General features: G+C 40.4%; 1 protein-coding gene across 1 annotated transcript in view; it reads left to right on the forward strand.

Annotated features, from left to right (window-relative positions):
* tmed1b (transmembrane p24 trafficking protein 1b) overlaps nucleotides 1-10,120 on the forward strand; it is a 13,358-nt gene extending 3,238 nt beyond the window's left edge. The window contains exons 2-5 of the mRNA XM_061880546.1: nucleotides 3,927-4,024; nucleotides 4,101-4,290; nucleotides 9,252-9,419; nucleotides 9,498-10,120. Of these exons, the coding sequence (XP_061736530.1) occupies nucleotides 3,927-4,024; nucleotides 4,101-4,290; nucleotides 9,252-9,419; nucleotides 9,498-9,548 (507 nt within the window). The 3' untranslated portion in view covers nucleotides 9,549-10,120. The remainder of the gene's footprint in view (nucleotides 1-3,926; nucleotides 4,025-4,100; nucleotides 4,291-9,251; nucleotides 9,420-9,497) is intronic.
* The last annotated feature ends 4,288 nt before the right edge of the window (nucleotides 10,121-14,408 follow it).

Consider the following 14,408-nt stretch of genomic DNA (forward strand, 5'->3'; position numbering starts at 1 on the left):
TGGCAAAAGTCTGCTTAGCCACAGTAGATATGCTAATAATGTAAACAGAAGGCTTAAGTAAATCTCAATTAAGTGTGTGCTTGTAACACTTATACAGGTAGCCTACACAACAGGCTAATAATGTAAACAGAGGCCCCACTAAATCTCAATAAGTGTGTGCTTGTAACCTCATACACTTATACAGGTACACAACATATCCCAGGCCAGAACAGATTTGTCAATAACAGTACTTCAGCTTCAGAATAAAAAGAAGGAAACTAACTATATATAAAACAATTTAAATTTAACACTGCACGTTGGTTGATTTCGTCACCGCGTCAAAAAATTGCGTCTTTGCGTCACACGCCACTATTCAGCCTTGCTTTTAACTCATTCCACCGAAGGCCGAATGTGGCTTTTTTTGCCATATTCGGCCGAATATATTCGGTTACCGATTAATCGGTGCATCCCTAATATATATATATATATATATATATATATATATATATATATATATATATATATATATATATATACATACACACACAGTTTATTACCAAATAGTAGCCCGGGCGTTTATTTCACAAAATCATTTTTGGAGACGGACGTTTAAAAGAAGCAGGCGGTTATTTGCACAAGGCTTTTATTTAGTTTCGCACCAGCCTGCACCATGCCATTATTTGGTTACAATCCAGTATTTATTTTCGTATAAAAAACTTTATATGTAAAAGCTATTGTAAACATACAAACAAAAAAACAAGACTACCAAAAAACAAGAGATCAACAAGGTTCAACATGGCCGTAGTGCAACAAATGTCAAATAGAATACCAATACTGAAAATAAATAAAGTTTTTAAATAAAGCAGCCTAACGGGAAAATTTTAAATTATGGTACCAAGTACAGAAGTATAAAACTCACCATCAAAATAGAACAATAATAGTGTCACTTAAATAAAATAAAGGCTACAGTATTCCAAGTTTTAAATAAAGCAGCATACAGGAAAAATAAAATGATGGTACCAAGTACTCTATAAAACCATCAACACAATAATACTGCAGCAAACGTAACCCAAAATGCAACTCAAACCCACTCATCATCCTCCTCTTCCTCCCCCTCAACCCCCTCATCATCATACTCCTCTTCAATCACAAGTTCATTGAGGAACTGCTGTTCCTCATCACTCCCCTCCTCTTCCTGAACCACAGCAGCACCCCGCTGTCTAGCCCTCAACAGCATCTATCTGCCTGCCTGACATGGCTGTCCCTCCTTGAGGCAGAAAATGAGCTGGTCTTCACTCCCATCAGCTGCCACCGTCAGCCCACACACCTTGTAGGGTACCAGAAAGCAACAATCAGCTATGGCTACTGTTTGCACCACATGAACAAACACACATACACACAGCCAGCCAGCCTACCTTGAACGAGTTGATCAGAGTGTCCCGATCCAGAGCATCCCAGGACCCAGTCGACCAAGAGGCGGCGGGAAGGGGCTCTCCGGTTCCCTGACTTGGTGTAGGTCTTGTCTTTATCACCAGCCATCCAGTTATCATAGTAGTCACGGAGCTGCGCTTTGAAAGGGCCATTCCACACAACATCGGGGGCCTACAGGTACTTTGTGCAACCTCCAGATATAACAGCCATTGTAAGGTTGTAGCCCCTTCTGAGCTCTACCTTCGTGGCCTCGCTGATATGGCATCGGTACGAGTCCCATTCAAGTAACCTCGGTCCGAAGTGAAATTTCCCCACTCCGGAGCCAATCCTTTGTCAGGTCATCATTAAACCAGCCATTTTTGGAGGAAGCTATGATCACCCCGGGGATGCTCTGTATAGCCTTTACATCACGGACAGCACCTTTAAACACAACGTAAGGCTTCAGCTTTGTCCCGTCTGTTTTGGCTGCAAGAGCCACCGTGACGCGTGCCTTCTCATGGCCGGTGGTTTTGAGGCAGATGGAGCGGGCGCCCCTCTAATTGACCGTACTAAAACCAACCATGTCAAACCAGATGGCTGTTTCATCCATGCCGATGATATTCTTGGGCTGGATTGTCTTAGCCTCTATCTGTTTAGTAGAAAAAACGAGGAAGTTGAGTCTTCTGGACGGGAGCGTCCTTCTGTGCAACAGTTGTTCGCCTCCTGAGGGTAAAGTTGTTTCAATTAAGCCAGCCACTCGTTGCACCAAACACCACCCCGGTGTGTCTCTCGTGTCACTCGCGGTAGCATACAACTCCTTGGCCTTAATGCGGATCATTTTGCGGGACACATGGTGGTTCAGTCCACGAACGTGATGTATCCACTGACACAAATTAGCATCAAGCTCGTAGCTCACTTTCTTTCTACCTCCGCCAGATAAGTGAGCCCGTTTTCCATCGATTGCTGACTGAGATAGTAGTTCTCCCTTTTTTGTTTCATTTCGCGTACACCAGGGGTGCTCACACTTTTTCTGCAGGCGAGCTACTTTTCAATTGACCAAGTCGAGGAGATCTACCTCATTCCTATTTATAATTTATATTTATTTATTTATGAAAGAGACATTTTTGTTAACAAGTTAATGGTGTTTAATGATAATACAAGCATGTTTAACACACATAGATTCCTTTCTTTCATGAAGACAAGAATATAAGTTGGTGTATTTGATTCTGATGACTTGCATTGATTGGAATTAGACAGTGGTGCTGATAACGTCCGCATTTTCAAATGGAGGAAAAAAAAAGTCCTCCTTTCTGTCCAATACCACATGAAAGTGGTTGGATTTGGCATCTCATTTGTCCAACTTGCATACTCGTTTTTAAACACTTTGTTATGAAAGTAGCATATGTGTGTGGCCCTTTAATGTCTGGCAGCAGGTGAGTGACGTCAGTGAGTGTGCGGGTGGGCAAGCAAGTGAGAAAGCGGTCGCTGAGGGCGGGGGAGAAATACATTGGCATCAAACTCCTTAGCTTGCTAGCTTGTGCACGCTAGCTTTCTGAGACTCTTATTTTGTTAGCACAGGCAGGATGAAACAGGTCTTTTATGGTGAAGACAGGTACTGTGCTGTCGGTCTTTAGAGTTTTGACAGTAGGTATGGAGTCTCTAGAAATAAAATGTGTTTCTCTGCATCCCCCGTTAGTGATTTTTTTCTTAAATATGAGCTTGCAGCAGCCAGCGTCATCTCACAAGATCCTCGGGTGCCGAGAATGTCAAACAACTGACGAAAGTGAAGTCTTGGTATGATTGATGATTGCTCATTTTTATGTATATTTTTTAATGCCTGGCTTGAGATCGACTGACACACCCTCCGAGATCGACCAGTTGATCACGATCGACGTAATGGGCACCCCTGGCGTACACGTTTTGGGTCAACGTTAAACTGCCTGGCCGCTGCCAAACCAGAATTCTGCTCCGCATACTTCACAACCGCTAGCTTGAATTTTAAGTCAAACTTTCTGTTCTTCTTCCCCCTTAAAGTGTTCCCGTCCATCAGTTGTGGTGTACCGCTATACATGGGCTATTATTAGGAAGAGGCGTTTAATTCACGGCTATTAGGGCATGAGCGGTTATTTGCCCAAGGGCATTTACTTGGTAATATACGGTATATATATATATGTATATATATATATTTGCAAAATAAATAAAAAAGTCATAGGTTTTTGTAGTTATTATTATGTGTAGAGCTTTAAGGACAAAACGTATTTTATTCCGTTTTGGAATAACATAAAAAAAAAAAAAATATTTTTGGACATGCTCGTTAATATAGCTTTACAAGCATGACCTTTGCTTAAACATGGTAATAAATGCTGTCTATAAGTGTTAAACTAAACATTATTATTATTATTGTTATTATTATTATTATTATTACTTTTTTTGGCTACAATAAGATCCAAAAGTGTGTAGCAATTCAACATTCCCAGTATTGCCATGCACTGTATGTATAATTTATCTAAATAATTGTCTGCGTGTGTGCGTACCAGGTCATTGGAGGTGCCGGTATGGATGTGGACTTTACGATCCATTCTCCTGAGGGCACCTTGTTGGTCACAGAGTCCAGGCGCTCTGACGGGGTTCACGTGTAAGTACAGCCACAACCTGGATACGACCATCTTGTTTCAAACGCTGTCGTCTTTACTTCCCGTTTCTTCCCTCAGGGTGGAGCCCACGGTGGAGGGGGACTATCAAATGTGCTTCGACAACAGCTTCAGCCGCTTATCAGAGAAGATGGTGTTCTTCGAGCTCTACGTGGCGGGTCAAGGCGGAGACGTGGGTGGCGACGAAGAGTGGGGCGGTGTCGAGGAGCTGGACGAAAACATGCTGCAGTACAAGTTGCAGGACATGCGGGTGAGATGCAGATGTGGTCAGAACATACGCACATCATGGTCAGACATTTTAATTGTGCATCCTTCTTCGAGAGGTGGAATGTTTACGCAACAATTTCTAAAAACATGCATCTCTACACAGCGCCAAACAAAAAATAATTAAGGTCCGGAACCAATTAACAGTGATAAATGGGGGTTTACTGTAGAGATGTCAGATAATGGCTTTTATACTGATATCCGATATTGTCCAATTCTTAATTACCGATTCTGATATCAACTGATACCGATGTATACAGTCATGGAATTAACACGTTATTATGCCTAATTTTGTTGTGATGCCCCGCTGGATGCATTAAACAATGTAACAAGGTTTTCCAAAATAAATCAACTTAAGTTATGGAAAAAAAATGCCAACATGGCACTGCCATATTTATTATTGAAGTCACAAAGTGCATTATTTTTGTTAACATGCCTCAAAACAGCAGCTTGGAATTTGGGAAATGCTCTCCCTGAGAGCTTGAGGTTGGGTTGGGGGGCTCAGGGTAGCGGGGTGTACAATGTAGCGTCCCGGAAGAGTTAGTGCTGCAAGGGGTTCTGAGTATTTGTTCTGTTGTGTTAAGGTGTAGATGTTCTCCCGAAATGTGTTTTTCATTCTTGTTTGGTGTGGGTTTACAGTGTGGCGCATATTTGTAACAGTGTTAAAGTTGTTCATACGGCCACCTTCAGTGTGACCTGTATGGCTGTTGACCAAGTTTGCCTTGCATTCACTTATGTGTGTGAAAAGCCGTAGATATTATGTGATTGGGCCGGCACGCAAAGGCAGTGCCTTTAAGGTTTATTGGCGCTCTGTACTTCTCCTACGTCCATATACCACTTCTTACAGCGCCGTTTTAGAAAGTCATAAATTTTACTTTTTTAAACCTATACCGATAATTTCCGATGTTACATTTTAAAACATTTATTTGCCGATAATATCGGCAGTCCGATATTATCGGACATCTCGAGTTTACTGTTTTACGAGTGATGACCAAAAGTACATTTCGCTACGGGAGCCTGAGTGTGTATAAATTACACCACCAACAAAAATGCAGTTCTAGTATGTTTCTAATTAGATGATGCATTAAGTTAGGTTAAAGTACCACTGATAGTCACACACATACTAGGTGTGGTGAAATTACCCTCTGCATTTGACCCATCCCCTTGTTGATAGAGTGTCCGCCCTGAGATCGGTAGATCGTGAGTTGAAACCCCTGCCGAGTCATACCCATCCATTTCCTACCGCTTGTCCCTTTTGGGCTCACGGGGGTGCTGGAGCCTATCTCAGCTGCATTCAGGCCAAAGGCAGTGTACACCCTGGACAAGTTGCAACCTCATCTAGTCATACCAAAGACTATACGAATGGGACTCATTACCTCCCTGCTTGGCACTCAGCATCAAGGGTTGGAATTGGGGGTTAAATCACCAAAATGATTCCCGGGTGCACCCACCGCTGCTGCTCACTTCTCCCCTCCACTCCCAGGGAGGGATCAATGTTTTACAAATGATGCACATCTTCGTATTTATTATATATAACCTCGTATGAACAATAAACAAAACGACTACATTGTCAACTACAATTCAGTTTCATTCCATCCATCCATCCATCCATCCATTTTCCTACCGCTTGTCCTTTCCAATACGTTCAATAGTCTTGTGTTTATATTTCACATAATGTTCCAACTTGACATGAAAAAGGGAAACAATATGTTGGTAGGTCCAAAGGGGAAAGAAAAGCCAATTCAGAACTGCTATGACACTTTGGCAGACATTGAAAAAGTAAACAAAACAAAAAATCATGAGCAAATTAATGTTTTAGACATATATCTATGGGAAACTTAAATACTATGGCTGTTTTGCAAATATAACTAAATCTGTCAAGATTACTTGTGTTTAAAGCAGGGGTGTCAAACTCAAAGCTCGCGGGCCACATTCAGCCCACGAATAAATGATCTATGACCCCCGGGATGATATTTGATTAGTATTAGAACCGGCTCGCAGGCCACAGCCTCCTGCTGCTGTTTTGCACGCACCAATACTCCATCAGTGTTGGCGCTAGGTATTTTCAAAATGGGGTCCCAGGGACCCCATCAAGTCATAAAAATGGGGTCCTTTAAACAAGGATTCGATTTGATATTTCTGGCTGCCGATACAATTCAAGAACCATCACATATTTTTAGAATGATACAATCTGAAACAATTTAGTGAGTTAAAATTGATGCAGTAACTTTTTAGCAAAACAAAGCCGCGTGACTTAAATTAATACTGGACAGTGCAGGTGAAGTTTCCTTGTTATAAGGGAGTTAGATATAAATGCATTATGGACACAAACAAGCACGTAAACAACAATTAATGACCAATGCATTCACATCTTATTTGGATAAAGTACAACCGACACGAGGTTGAATTAACAAGAATAATTTTCTGCTGTTTTTTTCAATATTCAACCAATTTTCAGTAAAAGTACAGTAACCAAGGTGTACCCCGCCTTCTGCCCGAATGCAGTTGAGATAGGCTCCAGCACCCCCACACTACCCCAAAATGGACAAGCGGTAGGAAATAGATGGATCGATGTTGAAGCACAGTACATTCCATCAAGCGGTGCGGCTTACTAAAGTCTTACTAAAACATTTTGATAGATTTTTGAGCGCCGTGTGTAATGTTCTATATTCTCAATGGAACATATAAAATGTTTGTGTTGTTTCCTAAGTCATATTGCAGCCTACCCATATCTCTTATATGTGACTGCCATCTACTCGTCACACTTACCATTTCACCATGTACCAAATAAAATAGCTTTGAGGTCGGTAAGCACAACCAAAATTATTCCGTACATCAGGCGCACCTGGTTATAGGGCACACTGTCGAGTTATTAGAAAATGAAAGGATTTTATAGTCGCAGTTTCTTTCATAGTTTGGCGCATATACTCCGGGAGCGACTTATGTGTGAAATTATTAACACATTACCATAAAATATAAAATAATATTATTCATCTAATTCGCGGAAGGGACGAAGAAAATGTCAGCAATCGTCACACACACGTCAACAATCGTCACATACACGTCAACCAATAAGAATTCGGCAGGGGAGGGTCATGGCAGAAGTGCATTGTGGGTCATGGGATGCTAACTGCTATATGCTACTGCCGTAGCTATTAAAATGGATCATTTCAACGTAAGGTGGTAACTTATAAAAACTGCGAATGGCTGAACCAAAATGGCACCGAAAAGGAAATCACGTATTGCAGATTACAAGCTGGACGGAGTGAAATATGCAGCAGAAAACAAGAGGAAGCGGCGCATACCTTTGGAGTTGGCAGAGTTGTTTAGAAGAGACATCGAGGAAGAAGATTTCATCGGATTTATCAATTAGTAGTGACAGATTGTTTGGTAAACGTGTAGCATGTTCTATATGTTATAGTTTTTTGAATGACTGTTACCATAATATGTTACGTTAACATACCAGGCACCTTCTCAGTTGGTTATTTATGCGTCATATGCCTGTTGTTCATTATTCTTTATTTAATTTAAATTGCCTTTCAAATGTCTATTCTTGGTGTTGGATTTTATCAAATAAATTTCCCCCAAAAATGCGACTTATACTGCAGTGCGACATAATCGTATATATGTTTTTTTCCTTCTTTATTATGCATTTTCAGCCAGTGCGATGTATACTCTGGAGCGATTTATAATCCGAAAAATACGGTACTGGAAATGTAGGTATATAAATCGAAATATCAACATACCGATCAATTGTTACATTTTCGGCTGGTGCGACATATACTCCGGAGCGATTTATAATCCGGAAAATACGGTACTTAAAAAGTAGGTATATAAATCGAAATATCAACATACCGATCAATTGTTACACCACAAGTTCATACACAGACACACGGTTCTCACATGAAGGCATATTTGGTTAAATGTAATGGTTTGTAAATCAGAGTTTGCAAATAGAGGGATTTATAAATCCAGGTTCCATTGTAAAGTGTTACATTTCATAATTATCAGTATTTTTTGAGTTTTAAGTCCATAATATGCAATAATGTATGACAGGGGCGCTCACACTTTTTCTGCAGGCGAGCTACTTTTCAATTGACCAAGTCGAGGAGATCTACCTCATTCCTATTTATAATTTATATTTATTTATTTATGAAAGAGACATTTTTGTTAACAAGTTAATGGTGTTTAATGATAATACAAGCATGTTTAACACACATAGATTCCTTTCTTTCATGAATATAAGTTGGTGTATTTGATTCTGATGACTTGCATTGATTGGAATTAGACAGTGGTGCTGATAACGTCCGCATTTTCAAATGTAGGAAAAAAAAAGTCCTCCTTTCTGTCCAATACCACATGAAAGTGGTTGGATTTGGCATCTCATTTGTCCAACTTGCATACTCGTTTTTAAACACTTTGTTATGAGAGTAGCATATGTGTGTGGCCCTTTAATGTCTGGCAGCAGGTGAGTGACGTCAGTGAGTGTGCAGGTGGGCAAGCGAGTGAGAAAGCGGTCGCTGAGGGCGGTGGAGAAATACATTGGCATCAAACGCCGTAGCTTGCTAGCTTGTGCACGCTAGCTTTCTAATATTTTGTTAGCACAGGCAGGATGAAACACGTGAAGACAGGAACTGTGCTGTCGGTCTTTAGAGTTTTGACAGTAGGTACGGAGTCTCTAGAAATAAAATGTGTTTCTCTGCGTCCGCCCTGTTAGTGATTTTTTTCTTAAATATGAGCTCGCAGCAGCCAGCGTCATCTCACAAGATCCTCGGGTGCCGAGAATGTCAAACAACTGACGAAAGTGAAGTCTTGGTATGATTGATGATTGCTCATTTTTATGTCTATTTTTTAATGCCTGGCTTGAGATCGACTGACACACCCTCCGAGATCGACCAGTCAATCGCGATCGACGTAATGGGCACCCCTGATGTATGATTTCTCCAGGAGTACATGGACTCTGTGCACAAGCGTCTGGAGCGTTGTCGACAAATGCAGTCGGTGTTGCGAGCCTTCGAGGCGCGGGATCGAAACCTCCTGGAGGATAATCTGTGGAGGGTCTCCTTCTGGTCGTGCGCCAGTTTACTGGTGATGCTGTGCGTGGCCATCACTCAGGTAACAACACAGTCCAGATGGCCAATGGCTTCTTGTTGGACATTTACCAGATTGTCACCCTCCCCACACCCCCTACAGGTCTACACCGTGCGTAAACTGTTCGACGATAAGCGGAGGGTGTGCACATAGAAGTGAGACGAGACAATCCAGCTGTTGACATTTCATTTCAAAAGGACTGCCGGCTGACAGTTCACCATGAAGAACAATTTCTTTCCTTAAGTGCCTTGTTGGTGTTAAATGGCACCGCCAACTGATGCATTTCAAAAGGCACTGCAGGGTTAGTAATTAAAGACGGTTCTTCCAGTTTACAAGTGATAACTGTGCAATATTCTGGTTGGATTTGTTTTTCCTCGCAGTGTTCTTTTAATGTTTTTTTTTTTTTTTTTTTTATGACCTTATTTCTACATTGTGTGTGCATGTTGCCAGCATTGTTCTACATCCCTCAAATATGCCAAGATATTTCGTAATATTAATTTTGTGTTTCATGCCTCGGCTCCGTCCTCAATATAATATGTTTAGTTTTTTCTGATTATGTGTTTATTTTTAATCAGTGGCTTTCCTTGTCAAAAATGAGTAATTATTATTTTTTTTTTTTTTATAGGAGCTACTGCATTGATTTTAAATGTATATAACGTTTTGTGGATGTTGAGTTCAATCAAGTCTTGTTGCAAATCCAGCTATTAAAAAAAATACAATCACAATACATTCCTTAATGCTACAGTTCTTCTATATGTTTTTGTATTCATGTTCTCAAGTTTCAAACCAAAGGCAAGTAATGTGGTGGAAATCATTTTCGGAAACACTTGAGTATGGGGAACACATATTCACCAACACGGGGTCGGGGTGAGGGGCTTGGTGGTGTATCCCAGAAGAGTTAGTGCTGCAAGGGGTTCTGGGTATTTGTTCTGTTGCGTTACGGTGCGGATGTTCTCCCGAAATGTGTTTGTCATTCTTGTTTGGTGTGGGTTCACAGTGTGGCGCATATTTGTAACGGTGTTAAAGTTGTTTATACGACCACCCTCAGTGTGACCTGTATGGCTGTTGAATAAGTATGCATTGCATTCATTTGTGTGTGTGTATATATGTACAGTGGGGCAAAAAAGTAGTCAGCCACCGATTGTGCAAGTTATCCCACGATTGTGCAAGTTATCCCACTTAAAATGATGACAGGTCTGTAATTTTCATCAGACGTACACTTCAACTGTGAGAGACAGAACGTGAAAAAAAATCCAGGAATTCACATTGTAGGAATTTTAAATAATTTATTTGTAAATTATGGTGGAAAATAAGTATTTGGTTAACCATTCAAAGCTCTCACTGATGGAAGGAGGTTTTGGCTCAAAATCTCACGATACATGGACCCATTCATTCTTTCCTTAACACGGATCAATCGTCCTGTCCCCTTAGCAGAAAAACAGCCCCAAAGCATGTTTCCAACCCCCATGCTTCACAGTAGGTTTGGTGTTCTTGGGATGCAACTCAGTATTTTTCTTCCTCCAAACACGACAAGTTGAGTTTATACCAAAATGGATACATGGATGATACAGCAGAGGATTGGGAGAATGTCATGTGGTCAGATGAAACTAAAATAGAACTTTTTGGTATAAACTCAACTCGTTGTGTTTGGAGGAGGAAGAATACTGAGTTGCTTCCCAAGAACACCACACCTATACTGTGAAGCATGGGGGTGGAAACATCATGCTTTGGGGCTGTTTTTCTGCTAAGGGGACAGGACGATTGATCCGTGTTAAGGAAAGAATGAATGGGGCCATGTATCGTGAGATTTTGAGCCAAAACCTCCTTCCATCAGTGAGAGCTTTGAATGGTTGACCAAATACCTATTTTCCACCATAATTTACAAATAAATTCTTTAAAATTCCTACAATGTGAATTCCTGGATTTTTTTTCATGTTCTGTCTCTCACAGTTGAAGTGTACCTATGATGAAAATTACAGACTTCTGTCATCATTTTAAGTGGGAGAACTTGCACAATCGGTGGCTGACTAAATACTTTTTTTGCCTCACTGTATGTATATATCTATATGCATGTCTGAATGTGTGTACAAAAACTGCTAATATTATGTGATTTGTCCGACATGCTGTTTGTATGAAGGAAAAGCAGACGTGACGACAGGTTGTTGGGGACGTTATATAAAAGGGCAAGCCCCCAATATACTTGTCCGGGTGGAAATCGTTAGAAATTCGGGAGAATAGTTGGCCCGGGAGATTTTCGGGAGGGGCACTGAAAATCGGGAGTCTGCCGGGAAAATCAGGGAGGGTTGGCAAGTATTCATATATCTCGATAAGTATATATAAAACACAAAACAGTCCTAGTGACCTGAGATACTAAGTATGTCATTATTGGTAACTCAATATTTTGAATTATTAATTTAATGTTAGTCTGTCTAAATTGTCAGACGATCGCAAATCTGATGTCTCCATCATGTTCAGAAGGCTCTTGTTTATCTGGACGTCTTCTTCTACAGCATTCAGCAACTTTGTCTCCATTTGAAGTTTTCGTTTTAGTCTGATGTGCTTGTGGCTGTTGAGTTTTTCCTAGTGAAAAAAAACCAAAACATTTTTATAAGGTTTTTTTTTTTTTTTTTACAAAATGACATTCAATAACCATGAATACATTATTTTGGATAAACCCACTTTAGCACAGGTGACATGTTATTTACAAAAATGGGAAATGGCCCTCAACATTGGGAAACAATGTGTCAGTAAAGCACTTCGAGGTATTTTAATTTTGACAGAAAAAAAAAACATTTATTGCAATTGCAGTTTTACTGAAGGGCCTACTGAAATGAGATTTTCTTATTTAAACGGGGATAACAGGTCCATTCTATATGTCATACTTGATCATTTCGCAATATTGCCATATTTTTGCTGAAAGGATTTAGTTCGCAACTTTTGGTCGCTAATAAAAAAGCCTTGCCTTTACCGGAAGTATGTGCGCGTGACGTCACCGGTGTGAGGGCTCCTCATCCTCACATTGTTTATAATGTGAGCCACTAGCAGTAAGAGCAATTCGGACCGAGAAAGCGACAATGTTCCCATTAATTTGAGCGAGGACGAAAGATTCGCAGATGAGGATATTGATAGTGAAAGACAAGAAAAAAAAAAAAAAAAAAGCGACGGTGGTGTGAGCGTTTCAGATGTAATCAGACACGTTTACTAGGATAATTCTGGAAGATCCCTTATCTGCTTATTGTTTTAATAGTGTTTTCGTGAGATTGTAAAGACATACCTCAAAGTCAGATGGCTGCGGTGAAAACGCCAGTGTCTCAGAGAGAAACCGAAGATGCAAGATCACAGCTTCCTTTTTTGACAGCCACTGCAGGAGGAAGTCCCATAATCCACTGATGTCTCCGGTAAGACTTAATATCACAATTTTCCCGTCCAAAAACATGCTGGTTGACGTAGAGAAACATGTTCACTTGACCGCTCTGTGTTAAAGCTTCACAACAAACAAACACCGGCTGTGTCTGTTTGCTAAAGACAGCTGCAATACACCGCTTTCCACCAACAGCACTCTTCTTTATAGTCTCCATTATTAATTGAACAAATTGCCAAAGATTCCGCAACACAGAAGTCCAAAATACTGTGTAATTGTGCGATGAAAAGAGGCGACTTTTAGCCGTAAGTGGTGCTGAGCTAGTATGTCCCCTCCAACCAATAACGTCACAAACACGCGTCGTCATACGAGTCATCATTCCGCGAAGTTTTCAACAAGAAACTCAGGGGTAAATTAAAAATTGTAATTTAGTAAACTAAAAAGGCCGTATTGGCATGTGTTGCAATGTTAATATTTCATCATTGATATATAAACTATCAGACTGCGTGGTCGGTAGTAGTGGGTTTCAGTAGGCCTTTATCTCAATATTATTTATTACTAGAAACTACTCCAAGCATTTTTAATACAACCCTATTTAAATACATCTAAAACAGCTGAACTTTAATATATGCTTACCATCTTGACTTCTGATTCCAAAGCTAGTATTTTTGTCACACTGTTGTCAAACAATGATTATATTCAAACAAATGGGCAAAATATGATTCCACTTTGTTGAAAGTGGTCATCTGAGAGTATTGGTATAAACATATTTTATCGATCTGTCTTTTACCAATAAGTTTCCCAGACAACACTTTGTTGAGTTTTGTTAACTTTAAACTCCAAAATGATGCTTAAAAGTAGATCTACTTCTCTGTCAGTCCTCATATATTATTCCTTCTTGCCGTGACCCGCTGTTTTTGCTATATGCCGCCTCCGGAAATGACGTTTGGGAAGTTTCTGATTGGCAAAAGTAGTCTTAAGCCCTAGGCTACAGCGCCCCCAGTATTTTGGAATGCGTATGACACTCAGTGTATGCGTTTGCTTGAGGACAGAGATATTTTTTTTAAATGTGCAAATGTGGCTGGAGATCTTGTTAAGACCTTAGTTTAGGCCAGGGGTCTCAAACTCAATTCACCTGGGGGCCCCTGGACGCAGAGTCAGGGTGAGGCTGGGCTGCAAGAAAATATTTCTTAAAAAAATGTTGCATACTCCTCAGCATGTCTATAGTTGTATAATGACCTTTCAAATTGTATCCCTTGTGCACCGGATCTTTCTCTGTGCAAATAAAACACGTCGAGGTGCCGATGTGCTCAACAAAGAAATATTGCATCTCCCACTTTTCCTGGAATTGTCTTTGCTCATCACTAACCTTTCTCTTCACTGCAGGCTTTGAAAAAGACATATTTGGGGTTGTGTAATATATTTGTATTTATATATATTTGTTATTTTCGTAATGTGTGTTGTTTCGCTTTTCCTCTCTACAGCAACATGGTGGTCGGCGGATAATAGTACTGGGATAGCGAGCGCAAAAAAGTGACGGCGTCATATGGAAATATATGTGAGGCAATGCAAATTAAACAATAAAAAAACAAACAAATGATAGTTTGAATTGGTCCAGGTTATCGGGGACTGTTAGTAGTGAGGGACATGTG

The sequence above is a fragment of the Nerophis ophidion genome, linkage group LG20, assembly GCF_033978795.1.
Source record: "Nerophis ophidion isolate RoL-2023_Sa linkage group LG20, RoL_Noph_v1.0, whole genome shotgun sequence".
Classification (NCBI taxonomy): Eukaryota; Metazoa; Chordata; class Actinopteri; order Syngnathiformes; family Syngnathidae; genus Nerophis; species Nerophis ophidion.